At 45.7% G+C, this 14,480-nt stretch overlaps 1 protein-coding gene across 2 annotated transcripts in view; it reads left to right on the top strand.

Moving 5' to 3' along the window:
• PTPRA (protein tyrosine phosphatase receptor type A) overlaps positions 1 to 14,480 on the top strand; it is a 156,616-nt gene that overhangs the window by 121,698 nt on the left and 20,438 nt on the right. For both annotated transcript variants that reach the window (XM_063135389.1, XM_063135388.1), the window contains 6 exons: positions 3,356 to 3,446; positions 9,057 to 9,133; positions 9,941 to 9,977; positions 11,268 to 11,365; positions 12,960 to 13,079; positions 13,886 to 14,052. In XM_063135389.1, the coding sequence (XP_062991459.1) occupies positions 3,356 to 3,446; positions 9,057 to 9,133; positions 9,941 to 9,977; positions 11,268 to 11,365; positions 12,960 to 13,079; positions 13,886 to 14,052 (590 nt within the window). The remainder of the gene's footprint in view (positions 1 to 3,355; positions 3,447 to 9,056; positions 9,134 to 9,940; positions 9,978 to 11,267; positions 11,366 to 12,959; positions 13,080 to 13,885; positions 14,053 to 14,480) is intronic.

Here is a 14,480-nt window from a genome sequence, read left to right as displayed (position 1 = left end):
CTTCTCAGTTAAGAACGTTTAGAATCAAAAGATAAATGCTCAATTAAAATATTTAAAATCAAGGAACTGACAATCAACTAACTGGTAGCATGATCAGTCAGGGAAGGCATGGGTGAAAAGATACCTTTTAAAATAGTGGCTAAAATTATGACGCAGTTGCTATTTCCTGCATACTAAAGTGGGGAGAGCATTCCACAAAGTGGGTGCCACTACAGAGAAATCCCACTTCTGTACCAACAGCAAGTTCTCTTCTTATGAACAAAGGGCTCATCTACACCAAGCAGGATATTCCACTATGAAAGCGGTATGAAAGTGGTATATGGTATGTGTCAATGGGCCCCGACAGTTGTCAGTGCAATTCAATACCACTACAAAGCGGCAGTGTGGCTCCTGCATTTTATATACTGCTTTCATAGTGGAATATCTGCTTGGTGTAGATGAGCCCTTAGTGATGGAATGGGTCCTTTTATCTTTGCAACACACGCACGCACGTACGTACAGAAAGTCAGTGCAGTTTTCGCCAACATACTGCCTTCCAGATGTCTTGACCTACACCATTCCTGAGCATTGGCCAAGCTGACTGATGCTGATGGGAGCTGAAGTCCAATGTATCTGAAAGACAGTAGGTTGGGGAAAGCTCACTTAGTGACTTGCTAGAGGACACCCAGGGAGTTCTGTGGCTGAATGAGGATTTGAACCTAGGTCTTTTTTCCACTCCTGCCCCATTCCAAGAAATGTGTTTTATTTACAGCACGCTACCAAGAAGAGCTTTGAAGAAAATTAAAGGTGCAAATCATATCCACATAATGCTGGGATCTCTCCCTATCGACCCCCTGCCCAATGATCCTCAGAGTTAAGATCTCCTGGGGAATCTGGGTTTGAATTTCTGGCGTCAGCTACCTGTGGTTAACTCTGGGAGGCTTTGGTCTACATTCTCTTCCAGCTTTGCAAAGGTGGCTTCATCTGCCCACCCCAGCCCCACTTTCTCCCTGATCCAAACAGGCTTTCTCCTCTTGAATTTTGTGGAGGAACCTGAAAGGGCGAGTTCCCTAGGTTCGCTGAGTGGCGGTTAAAGACTCTCAAGACACCATTTCTCTCATCTTGGAAAAGTTTTATTACGAGCAGCCTGCAGTGCTGCAAGGTGGCAAACCCTAGAGCAGCCTTCCTCAACCTGGGGCGCTCCAGATGTGTTGGACTGCAACTCCCAGAATGCCCCAGCCAGCTCGGCTGGCTGGGGCATTCTGAGAGGTGCAGTCCAGCACATCTGGAGTGCCCCAGGTTGAGGAAGGCTGCCCTAGAGGATCTGAAGGACTGCCCACTAGTTGGAGGCAAAGCTAAGATACTTATAGGTAACAGAAGCAACAACAGAACTTCCTCATATAATAAACCAATCATAATACAGTTTTGCAATACAGTAACCAATGATAAACAAGGCATTTATGCATGTGTAGAGTGCAGATAATTCTAAGAATAGAAAAACAATACATAGATGGGTATTGCAGTCCTGGAACATTTGTTCCTTTGTGGTTACTACTCTTCCTGTCCTCGCTGGGAGGCTCACACTCTGACTAATATGTCAACCCTTCTTGTTGGTTGAGCAAGTGTTGCTCAATATATTTTCAGCTACAGTTTGGGTCAAATTGTTATAGAACTTAATTTCTAATAGAAAGGGCTTACATCAAAACAGGGCGGGCACAGACAAAACTGCCCATGTACACATTTCCTCGACAATGTTCACGTTGATGGTACACTAGCAACTCATTATTCTGAGATTTGCCAATCTTAAAAGGTTGTACTGAGGCCCCGGGTCATAGGAGTTGCATCTGTATTGAAGGGAGCTTTGCTGCCCTCTTGTGTTGCTACATGGAATGGTGCCTAATTCCTTCTCTTAATCTGTTTGCGAAGTGTAGATAGGATTAGCTGAAAGTCCGTGATTAAAGATTAACCCTCCCTTCATTATTCATTAACCCATTAAACATTTCCTCTACCTTATAATTGGATTCCAACTGCTCACATGACAGGTGCCGCCATATGCTAACCTGCCTGCTAACCAACATGTTAGATCAGTTGTACAATTTAAATCTCTTCATGGAGGTCCTTGTCATTGCATAAAAATGAATGTCTGGAGCTGCCTTATGCTGCCAAACCATTTTACCAAATGTCACACACACACACACACACACACACACACACACACACACACACATCACAGGGAAATGGCCTTTGTGGCGAAGCTTTGAAGAATAGCTTGTATCAGCCTTTTTATTATTTCAGCCTAACGGGGATGATATAAATTGGCAGGAATCAAAGTAAAAAAAGAATAAGAGGTGGATTGAGAGGCAGCGATTCCTTCGAATTAGCTAGCCAAAGTTGATGATGCAGCTAAAATTTATGCCAAATGTAAATGCCAAGTGTAAAACGTATGCCAAATTCGTTTGAGACCTGTGCTATCGATAGCGGCATTTTTTCAAGGGAGAGCAACCCAGGAGTGGGTTCTGCATGCTGGATAACGGTGTTGTGCTGAAGCAAATACCTTACAGACATGTACATTTTAGGAAAGGACAATAATTCAGGCCTTTGTTAGCCTAAAAGTAGCTTTTGACACGGTTCATTATGAACTTTAATGGGTCGTGCTAAATAGCACTAATACGGCTCAGCAATTTCTGTACATACTTCTAACACTCCATATCCACACTTATCTGAAAGTGTGGATAGAGAGTAATAAATGAAAAGAATGCATATGATAGGTTTTTAATCAGGTCATGGGATATTGTTTGGATATTTGTGTACGTGCGCCTGCTGTCTGTTTATATATTCGTAGCTTAACTGTTTTTATAATAGGCACAATGTTGTATTTTTTAAAGGTTTTTAATCTGTGTAAACCACCCAGAGAGCTTTGTCTGTTGGGTGGTAGAGAAATGTAATAAAGGAAAGGAAGACCCACCTCCCATTGGTATCCAGACTAGGGCAATAAATGAGTGAAGCAAAATTTTGTTTTGACACCATTTGTTTTTGTTTCGCTTTTGTAAATGGCATCGTCTAGTTCTTAAATAGAAACACATTCTGTGCCCGAGTCCCCCACCCCTCCCATTCTGACATCAGCCCCACAGAGTACAGCAGGACGCTGCTTCTCTTGCAAACATCTTACTGAGTATCAAGATACTTGGGAGTTCTAGGTGTGCCCTAAAGAATGCAGAATTGGCAGGTAGGACTCCTTTCCTAGGAATTCACATTCAAGGGTTTGGAGCAGGAGTCATCCCCCCCCTCCCCCTGCACTTTGCTTTGCTCACAGAGGCATTTGCTCCCTTGTGTTCAATGGAGGTACAACACGCAGTCTATTTTATTTCCTTTCCAGGCTCTCCCAGCATGCCCCATCCAGGCCACCTGTGAAGCAGCATCTAAGGAAGAAAACAAGGAGAAGAACAGATATGTGAACATCTTGCCTTGTACGTATCGGCGCCCATTGCTGTATCTTAAAATGCTCTCTGGTTGTGACTGTAGTCCTGTAATTATAAGCTACCTCTGTGACTTAGGGGTGGGTGAGCTGAGTGGTTGCCCAGGGTGCCGAGCTGAACTGAAGGGGTGCTGTGCTGAGCTGAGCTGAGGCGGAGCCAACATTATGCCTGCACCAGGCCCACAAACCTTCTTGGCAGCCCTGCAAAGGTGACCACCGGCAGGGAGGGCACCAAGGACACTCCTCGCCCGGGGCACTGTTTATCCTAAGGCTGGCCCTGGATATCTCTTGTGAATCTGGTGTGAAGCCAAGCAGTGAATTATATTTGTGCAAAAGGGAGGTGGTACGGTCCCTGCCCAGAGACGTACAGGATTATAGATTATTTAAGATGTACAAGACTGGAGGCGGGGGGATGGAGAGAGACCGAGGATTTGTACTGGGCTATGCTGGTGGAATGGGGGTAAGTGGTTATGGTAGAGTTCAGAAGGTTCGGGGGAAACTTTAGAATGACCGGGCAAAGATTCAGGTCAAGAGAAACCAATGAGATGCCAGAATGGGTGGAAATGGGATCTCAGAGGACAACGCTGCCTCTCCTTCCTCTACTGTGCAGCTGCAAGTGGATCACGGTCCAGGAAGCTTCAGTTGGTCTTGCCAAAGAGGTGCTCATTGGGCCTGAAGTGGCCCACAATCCGTCTTTGAAGGGCCGCAGGGCTACTTACAGCTTTTCTTCATTCTGCATGGCTAACAGCTACCAGTTTTACCACTCTCTTATTCTAAATACCAGCAAACAGAGCAAGCTTTGCACAGGTTGGAATAGGCCTTCATTTGATACAGCAAAGCCTTCAGGCAAACGTACGCAGCTGTCCGACTTTGACATATTCATAGAATCATAGAATAGCAGAGTTGGAAGGGACCTACAAGTCCATTGAGTCCAACCCCCTGCTCAATGCAGGAACCCACCCTAAAGCATCCCTGACAGATGGTTGTCCAGCTGCCTCTTGAAGGCCTCTAGGGTGGGAGAGCCCACCACCTCCCTAGGTAACTGATTCCATTGTCGTACTGCTCTAATAGTCAGGACGTTTTTCCTGACGTCCATCTGGAAATTGTATTGTATCTGCCCTGGTCAAAAGAAGCCCTGCCCACTGGCACCCTTCGGCATGGCCACTCCATGGTGTACTGCTATGACCCTCTGAAGGGAGGGGCCTGTCCACTCCATTCCCCTGGGGGGGCTGCCCCACAGCAGACCGGTGGTAGGCAGGCATATAACTCTGTGCCTCAGCCTGCTAATCTGCTGCTTCAAACCATATGGACTGCAAAGCTATGCAGTGGTTAATTTATTTATTTATTTATTAAATTTATATACCGCCCCATAGCCAAAGCTCTCCGGGAGGTTTACAAAAGGAAAAAACAGTGAACATTAAAAAAGTATACAAAATTTAAAACCATCAAAATATAAAACAACAGTATAAAACAGCAGTATCCATTAAACAACAACAGTTCTGGGGTCCATTAAAAAACAAACAAACTTCGCATATGTTGTTATATGCTGTTAAATGCCTGGGAGAAGAGAAAAGTCTTGACCTGGCGCCGAAAAGATAATGTGGACAGCTGGACACAATGTGGCAGCTGGACAACCATCTCTCAGGGATGCTTTAGGGTGAATTCCTGCATTGAGCAGGGGGTTGGACTCCATGGCCTTATAGGCCCCTTCCAACTCTGCTATTCTATGATTCTATGTTGGCGCCAGGTGAGCCTCATCAGGGAGATCATTCTATAATTGGGGGGCCACCACTGAAAAGGCCCTCTCCCTTGTTGCCATCCTCCGAGCTTCTCTTGGAGTAGGCACCCAGAGGAGATGTTGGGCATAGGGTACAGGTAGGTTCATGTCAGGAGAGGCGTTCCATCAGGTATTGTGGTCCCAAGTGGTGTAAGTCTTTATAGGTTAAAACCAGCACCTTAAGGAAGTATGCTCCTAGTGGCTGAAGGTGTTATTGCAGGTTTCAACCGCATTAACATTTACATTAATTAAAATTAATGTGTTAAAAAATAACCCCAAGGTGAGCGCCTTAGAGCCCTCTAAGTATGCATGTCAAGCTTGAGGATTCATGGTCTTGGCTCTATGGTGCTGACGGATGGATGGATGGATGGACAGACAGACACACATCCTCTTTTAGTATTATGCTCTCATTTAGTTGCACTAATCTCAAGGAATTCTAATGTTCCTAAAGTGTTTCTCTCATTTGTAAATGATGCTGTGCTGTCCAGTGGATCGACACCATTACAATGAGGGGTGCTGAGTGGATGCTTTTCAGCTTTGTGAAAAGCACCCATTCAGCTCCCCTTTCCCCACCTTTCCTTCATCATGCCAAAACGGAAAATTGATGCCATGATTGTTAGAGGAGAGGGAGTTGCCTAGGAGATGTGTTGCTTGTGGGTGGCAAGAGGAATGACAGAGGGGGTGGCACGATCCAGGGGAAACGGAGAGTAGCAGGAACAGTTCCTGTAACACAAGAATGAGAACAGTAATACCACATATGGCGCGTCTTTGTTTTGGAAATGGAAGGCAAAAGAACGTTGTTCTGATGGCTTGTTAATACCAAATAACACAGCACATCACAGACTGGGGTGGGCAGGCATGGGAGAGCCCTTGTAGAAAAGACTGTTGGGAGATCCATGCCACTGCCCCCTACCTCCTTCTGGGTCACCCCACACAAACACCTGGGCCAGATCGCTCACAGATGAGAGTGGGTACTTATTCAGCGGAGGCCTGTCCCTTTGCAACAAGCTGTTCAGCCAGGGCAAGAGCACAAGGGAGATTACCATATCCCCCCAAAAAAAACTTCTTTGCGGGACAAATATCTTTGTTACCCTGAAGCCAGTGGAATGACGTTGGCCTGGAAAGAAAAATACCGGGATAGCTTCCTGGTGCATCAGTTTCGGCAGCATTTTTTCAAGGGAGAGCAACCCGATTCAGGAGTGGTTTCTGCATGCTGGATAACGGTGTTGTGCTGAAGCAAATACATTACGAACATGTACATTTTAGGAAAAGACGATTATTCTGGCCGCTATGGGGGCGGGGGATGAGGGGATCTGGCCTCTCTATGTGTGCAAGTGGAATATATCTGAGCATTTCACAGATGTGCAGGGAAGGCCTACCGAGATCCACGTTAGCATTCAGTTATGGCAGTAAAACAAGCAGATCAGCAAAGCGGGATCAAAACAAGCAGGTCAGAATGGAGAGGATGCCATGCAAAATAAAGCTAACTTTGGAAATGGAGCCGCCTCTACTCCTTGCACAGGTGCTGTGGCCAATCCAGAATTATTCTTGCCAATGTGTCCCTGGTCCAGTGATGAATGAACTGATGAACTTCTTCTAGGCCTGGCACTTTCTGTCCCTTGCAGTCCTGTCCAAACTTGGTCGCCTGGGGAGGGGACCCTATCTGTGTGTGTGTGTGTGTGTGTGTGTGTGTGTGTGTGTGTGTGTGTGTCTTCGTGTCTTCTGTCTGCCCCCTTTCCTCACCACAGTGTGTGCTTCTCAGTTGTGATGTACTTCCTGCAAGGTAACAGGGTAAAACATCCACCCACAGCACAGTACATATCACCTAGTAGCACACACTTAGGGTTGCTAAGGGCTTCTCCCCACTCATTGATTGAGACATACATCCTGTTTCTGTACTGCTTGATATCCTAAGCTCTCTAAGCAGTTTACATAAAAATACCTAAACACATACCAAAAATACCTAAACCAATGTAAAAGCAATATAAAATAATACATTAAAATACATTTTAAAACACTTAAAATACATTGAAATGTTTAAAATGGATATTATCTGCTTTTTTGCTTTTTATGGTTTTTAAACTTTGTAGAACGGTTTTTAATGTTTTAATCTTGGTAAACCGGCCAGAGAGCTTCGGCTATGGGGCAGTATATAAATGTAAATGATTTCCTTTTATTTTTATTTTTCCACTACTTCGATTAAGCGTCTTTCCTCTAGAAGTTTTATCAGTCAACTTTTATTTTTCTTCTTTGTATATTTTATGTGTTCATATAACTGTTGGTTTGATATTAATTGTTAGGGGATTGCTTGTATTCATTCCTTTTTTGTATTGCTTTAAATAAAAAATATATAAAAAATGTTAATTAATAATAACAACAACAACAACAACAGTAGAATGGAAGAATGAAGCAGTGAGGTGTCTAAGGCTTGCCACATTTTATGCTTCTTGTAGCACATATGTAATAATAATAATAATAATAATAATAATAACTCATTCCTTACAGCAGGGAACAACAACAAGCAATAAAATACATAAAACTGAATTAAAACATAATATACATTGTTAAAAACATCCTAAAAATATTCTAAAAACATCTTAAAATTCCACTGGATAGGCCTGCCGGAAGAGATCAGTCTTTATAGCTTTCTTGAATGCTAGTAGACTGTTCAGTTGATGAGTCTCCTCTGGCACGCCATTCCACAGTCTGGGAGCAGCAGAAGAGAAGGTCCTCTGGATAATAGTTGTTAATCTAGTTTTTGCTAGCTGCAGTAGATTCTTCCCAGAGGACCTGAGTGTGTGGGGCGGATTGTACGGGAGAAGGCGATCCCGCAGGTAGCCTAGACCCAAACCATGTAGGGCTTTAAAGGTAATAACCAACACTTTATACTTCACTCAGAAACTAATTGGCAGCCAGTGAAGAGATTTTAAAACTGGTGTAAGAGCATTTCAGAGAGCGGGTGCCACTACCAAGAAGGCACGCTCACTTGCCATTATCTGATGACACACTGTTTGTTGTGGAATGACCAATATGGCTGCCTCTGAGGTCAGTTTGTTGTAAATGGGGGAAAGACAGTCAGCTTGGTGTCCCAGTCCTGAGTTGTTTGGGGCTTTGAATGTCAGCAAGAAAACCTTGAACGTGGCTCGTTAGCTAATAAGTGTCTTCTCTTTTCCTCTCCCCCCCCCCACTAACTCCCTCTGCAAAAGACACGGTGGATGCCGTTCTGCTAAGGCAGAGGAGGCAAACAAGAAGCCAAGGGCCATGTGTGGCCCTCAGCCTGATTTCATACGGCACTAATTTAATGTGGCCGACAGAGGTGGCACTTAGAGAGAGTTGGTACAGAGAGTCTGAGAGAGAAATAACCCTGCAGTGTTGCACATTTTTACCACCTCTGGCTGTGGCCACTGCTTGCAAGTGTCACCTCAACAGATTTCCTCTGCGGGGATGCATCCCGCAACAGAAAATGCATTCCCAAGACCTGTACTAAGGCATCCATTACAAATGGGGCCGGGGATGTTTTATCTTTCTCCTTACTCTTTTAGGTGGGCGTCCGATGCGTAACCCTTCACTGGTAGGGAGAGTGAGCTCTCTTAACTACGTAAAACCACTGCTCCAAGATTCTATATTCTGCCTACAACCAGCTTTGTGCAAAGTTTAAAATGGATTGCCCTTTGCCTAGCTTCCCTTTACACTGAGATAAAGCTTGGATGCTTTCCTGCTCTCATTTCTCTGCGGGTTTATTTGATTTTGTTAAAGCCCCTCGATTTAAATGTCGCCCTGACAGTGTTTGTCTTTTAATGGGCCACTACTTTCCTTCATTCCTAGATGATCATTCCAGGCTTCATCTGACACCTCTTGAAGGGGTTCCAGACTCGGATTATATCAATGCCTCATTTATTAATGTAAGTATCTTCTGGGGGAGGGGGAGGGGGAGGGGGAGGAGGAAGAGACTTCCTTGCTGTTACACAAATGCTTCCCAACTCCCACACCTGCCTTTAATATTGATGTCTCAGGTAGGCTGTGTTTGGACAACGCTTCAGTCAATGGGTTGATAGTCAAGTCACAGTTGGTTATTTTGCGGGTACTCCCCACACAACATGTTCCTATACAACTGTGGAGTGGTTGGGGCTGGCGTTGAGTGGTCTAATAGCCTACCCTGCATTTGACTGACATGGCCCCCGCCCCTCTCCCCATCCTCCTGCTGGTATCCTATCAGCCATTGCAAGTTCTGCCAGCTGTAGCAGAGCGGTCAGCACGGTTTTGGCCACTCTTGCCCAAGAACTCTGTAGCCAGCCAAAATAGTCCGCACAACCCTGCAAAATAGTCCACTGAGCCCAACAGACAACAACTCTGCAGAACGTTGTGTTTCTCAGTTGGTTATTTTGGGGAAATAGTCAACCGTGGGGTGGTTTTTGCCCGACAGACAACACAATAACCAACTGTTGACTATTCAACTCACAGTTGACTACTTAAACCACCGTTGGTTATCGTGTTGACCAAACTGAGCCATAGTCTACAAATGTACACAGCTGCAATCATGTTAATAAAATCTGGTGGCTCCTTGGAATCTAAAGAATCATTGCTCTCTACGTCCAGAAAGTATATGACTTTTGAGAAGGTGCCAATGTTTTGGAACACTTTGAAGTTCTCTTTTGTGCTAGAGGGAAAAGCTGACGTTCCTCGCTTACTTGTTGCTTTTGTCCTGGCAGGGGTACCAAGAGAAGAACAAGTTCATTGCAGCCCAAGGTAAATTGCACTGCAGAATATATCAGTAGTGCGTTACTTTCTTTTGAGACTTTCCAAATTGGTCCTGATGCTACACTGGTAGCTGATTTGAGGAAGTAACTACTCAGATAAATGTCCAAATGTGAGCAGTGAAATGTTGGAATTGCGAAATCCTGCAGGGTCATCCCATCTCTTCCATGGACTGGAAAATTGCAACTTAGCCAACTTTCTGCAGTGCCCACGAGACAGCAACTCGCATAGGCAGCGTTTTACCTCTCAGGTTGGCCACTGACAGCGTGTCTTCACAAAACCCAAGTGCATTCTGGAGTTGAAGGATGGAACATGCCTTGGGCTGAGAAGGCTGCTCCATTTGAGCAAGTAACTTAGTGGATTTTTAGAAGGGTTATTGAGTGACCATTTGCTTCCATCTGTTGGGAAAAAGCAGGGTTTCTGCTGCATTTCTGCAAATAGAATTGTTATACGATACTCACCGGAAACTTTCACTCCGCCTTTGCTGCATGGTGAAGAGCTTAGGAACTAAAATATTAAGGGGCTGGAGCCTCTCCCCTATGAGGGGAGGTTACAACAGCTGGTATTGTTTAGCTTGGAAAAAAGTAGGCTAAGGGGAGACATGATAGAGGTGTACAAAATTATGCATGGTGTGGAGAATGTGAAGAGGGAGACATTTTTCTCCCTCTCAATGGAGTCATCCCATAAAGCTGATTAGTGAGAGATTCAGGGCAGATAAAAGGAAAGACTTCTTCACACTGTGCGTGGTTAAATTATGGAACTCACTACCACAAGATGTAGTGATGGCCACCAATTTGGATGGCTTTAAAAGGGGGTTGGATCAATTCCTGGATAAGAAGGCTATCAATGGCTACTAGTCCTGATGGTTATGTGCTACCTCCAGTATCCGAGGCAGTAAGCCTGTGTGCTCCAGTTGCTGGGGAACATGGGCGGGAGGGTGCTGTTGCACCATGTCCTGCTTGTTTATCCCTGGCTGATGGCTGGTTGGTCACTGTGCGAACAGAGTGCTGGACTAGATGGACCTTTGGTCTGATCCATCATGGCATTTCTTATGTTTTTATGTTTAACTGAATAGGGGTTGCAAGGTTGAGGGATGTCAAATCTCTCTTTCTCTGGGTTCAGGACACAGAGAAGTTACCAGGCTGAATGGGTTATGGATTTCAGCTATTCTAAAAAGGCCTTTTCAACAGTACATAAAAGTAGAAGAAGTTGCTAATTTCACTGTTTTCTTTCCTGTGAATAATTCCCACCTGTTAACACTTTTGTGTGTGTTCTTTTTAGGACCAAAAGAAGAAACTGTGAATGACTTCTGGAGAATGATTTGGGAGCAAAACACAGCCACAATCGTCATGGTGACCAATCTGAAAGAGAGGAAAGAAGTTAGTGTCTGCCAGGAACTCTGTGACAAAGGGAAACGGACCCCTATGAAAGCAAAATGCGTGTGGTAGCAGACCATGTGGACATGGGCAGAGCTGTGCAGCTTGTCCTTAGCATTGTCACAACTGTGTTATCCACTTGGGGTTAGAGGCTGGTGCCCCTCCGTATCAACGGCAATAGGAACAGGCACAATATCTAAGGGAAGAACTGTGTTTTTTCCAATAACTAAATTTGTGGTAGGAAAATAGACAAACGTGGCCCTGTTCAGAAGACACCTTAAACCACAGCTTTAACCACAGTGAATAAGGCTTTGGTTAGGGTGGTTTAAGGTGTCTTCTGAACAGGGTCTGTATGAACTCAAAGAAAGACAGGTGGGAATTCCCCACCGATTGCTCAGCAAACATTTTTGGTTGGGAAGGTCCTGAGAGCTACATGTTAGCTCAATGGTCGAGCATCTGCTTTGCACGCAGAAGGCCTCAGGTTCAATCCCTGTCATCTCCAGGTAGGGATACAAAGAAGTCCTGCCTGAAAATCTGGAGAGCCGCTGATGCCTGTCAGTTTTAACAATACTGAGCTAGAGAGGGTTTGGCTCAGTCTAAGGCAGCTTCCTAAGTTCCTAAATCATAGCATCTTCGGCAGAACCCCTCTTGCCCAAACCCCAAATTAACTTCTCGCTCCTGGTCCAGCATTCTCTTATTACGCAGGTATGCCTGTATATCTCCCCTGTATGCGAGCTTTATCCATATTCCTTGTTTCTCCTTCCTGACAAGACCACAGTTCTTTCTGTCTAGACATCAGCCAGAACTGGAATTCTTGTTGGCCTGTTATTTTATTTTAATTTATTTTTTAATTATTTTTTTTAATTTATTACATTTATATCCCGACTTTTTTCCTCCAAGGACCCCAAGTCGTCATATATAATCCTCCACCTCTTCTCCATTTTATCCACACAACAACCCTGTGAGGTGGGTTGGGCTGAGAGTCTGTGACTGGCCCAAAGTCACCCAGTGGGTTTCCATGGCCGTGTGGCCCGGATCTCCCGATTCCCAGTCCGACACTTTAGCCACTACACCACACTTTGCACTCTCTCCAGCTATACTGCTGCCACCACCACCAACCTTTTATGCCTGTGCGTCTTTCCCTAGTCAGTGTGTGCCTCTAAAGCAGTCTTCCCCAACCTGGTGCCTTCCAGATGTTTTTGCACTACAACTCCCAGAATTCCTGTCCGTTAGCCGTGGTGGCTGGAGCTGAGGGGATTTGGAGGTCCAAAACATCTGGAGGGCACCAGGATGGGGAAGGCTGCTCTCTAGTGTGCCACAAGCACAGAAGTCTGGGCTTACAGGTCTTTCACATGCAGAACCTGTTTATGGGAGCCTTAAAACATGGTTTGGAAACGCTCTTCATGCAGTGCACATGCCTGATGCTGAGTGTGCAAGGTGGGCTGGGGGGGAGGGGGAGGGAATTGTGTGTTGGAGCTGAGTGTGCAAGACAGTTCATAGGCAGGGGGAATTGTGTGTTGGAGCATCCTGTGGAAGCTGTTCAGCCCTCGTCTTCTGCCCTAAATCTTGGTCTGTTCCTTATGTGGCTTCTTTCCAGTGTAAATGCGCTCAGTACTGGCCAGATCAGGGTTGCTGGACCTATGGAAATATCAGAGTGTCCGTGGAAGATGTAACTGTCTTGGTGGACTACACAGTGCGGAAATTCTGCATTCAACAGGTATGTGTTGGGCCTCTCTTTCCCTCCATGCACAGCGACAGGGTTTTCTGGCCTGCTTGGTGTCATATGCAACCCTGTCCATCCCAGAGTGTTGCAGCTTTGGATCAGTTGGGTTGTCTAGGCGAGAACACAGAATCTAGTTTTTGAGGTGAGGGGGCATTGAATGGAGGAGCATTCAATCAAGTGACATTTTCTCTCCCTTGCTCATATTGAAGTGGTATAGTCCGGACACAACTTTATTTATTTATTATTAGATTTATGTCCTGCCTTTTTTCCTCCAAGGAGCCCAAGGTGGCTTACATGATCCTCCTCCTCTGCATTTTATCCTCACAACAACCCTGTGAGGTAGGTTAGGCTGAGAGTCAATTACCGGCCCAAAATCACCCAGTGGGATTCCGTGGCTGAGTGGGGACTAGAACCGGGATCTCCCAAGTCCTAGTCCAACACTCCACCCACAACACCACTCTGGTTGACCCAGCTCTGAGAGAAGCAGGCAGAATAGGCATTGCCAGACTTGGTGTGATGCTATGATGGGTAGTTTGCCTGTTCAGCAGGGAGTAGGCCAACTTTACCAAAGAGTCTGGAGCTGGGAAAAGAAGCTATTCCTCCACTTCAGTTTTTTCCCCTCTGCGTTCCTGCCTAGCCCCCATATTCTTTCCCTCCCTTTGACCGGTCATTCCTGGTCACTGCAATGGGCTTTACAAGTAGTGTGAGGAAACGAAGGGAATCGAAACGGTGGTGTGATTCCGGATGTCTGATAAAGAACAGTTCCGTTCAACCTGCTTTTTCCCCACCCTTCCACCCAGGTAGGCGATGTCACCAATAAAAAGCCTCAGCGCCTGGTGACACAATTCCACTTCACGAGCTGGCCTGATTTCGGGGTGCCTTTCACTCCCATTGGGATGCTGAAGTTCCTGAAGAAGGTGAAGACGTGTAACCCGCAGTATGCAGGGGCCATTGTCGTACACTGCAGGTCAGTCTGGGCTCCATCTCCAGTTCCTTGCTCCGTGGAGGAGGTGCCCTGAGATGGTGTGTGTCCCCTGCCCAAGCCTCTTCAGTAGGCAGGACTTCTAGCAGCACCCCGCACTTCTTTTTCAGGAAAGATTTTTTCCCTCAGCCTATGTCCTAAGGAAGCAGGCTGCTTTCTGGCTCTCCAAGCCCATGAGGTCTTCCCCACAGCTGCTCCCCCATTCCCCACCCCACACCCCCGTGCTTCCAGGCGGGGGCTCCTGCTGTGGGTCCAGACAACAACAACTTCCATTTCTAACCCAACCACTGTTGTGTATCTCAGAAAACTCCTACTTTCAATGGGAGGCAAATGTCCAGGCTTGCTAAGTAATCCACAAAACTTTTATTAAGCAACAACTGTCTCTTCTACCTGAAGAGAGTCTAACCTCTTGG

Source organism: Elgaria multicarinata, chromosome 10 (genome assembly GCF_023053635.1).
Source record: "Elgaria multicarinata webbii isolate HBS135686 ecotype San Diego chromosome 10, rElgMul1.1.pri, whole genome shotgun sequence".
In the NCBI taxonomy this organism is placed as follows: domain Eukaryota; kingdom Metazoa; phylum Chordata; class Lepidosauria; order Squamata; family Anguidae; genus Elgaria; species Elgaria multicarinata.
This window is presented reverse-complemented; position numbering and strand designations above follow the sequence as displayed.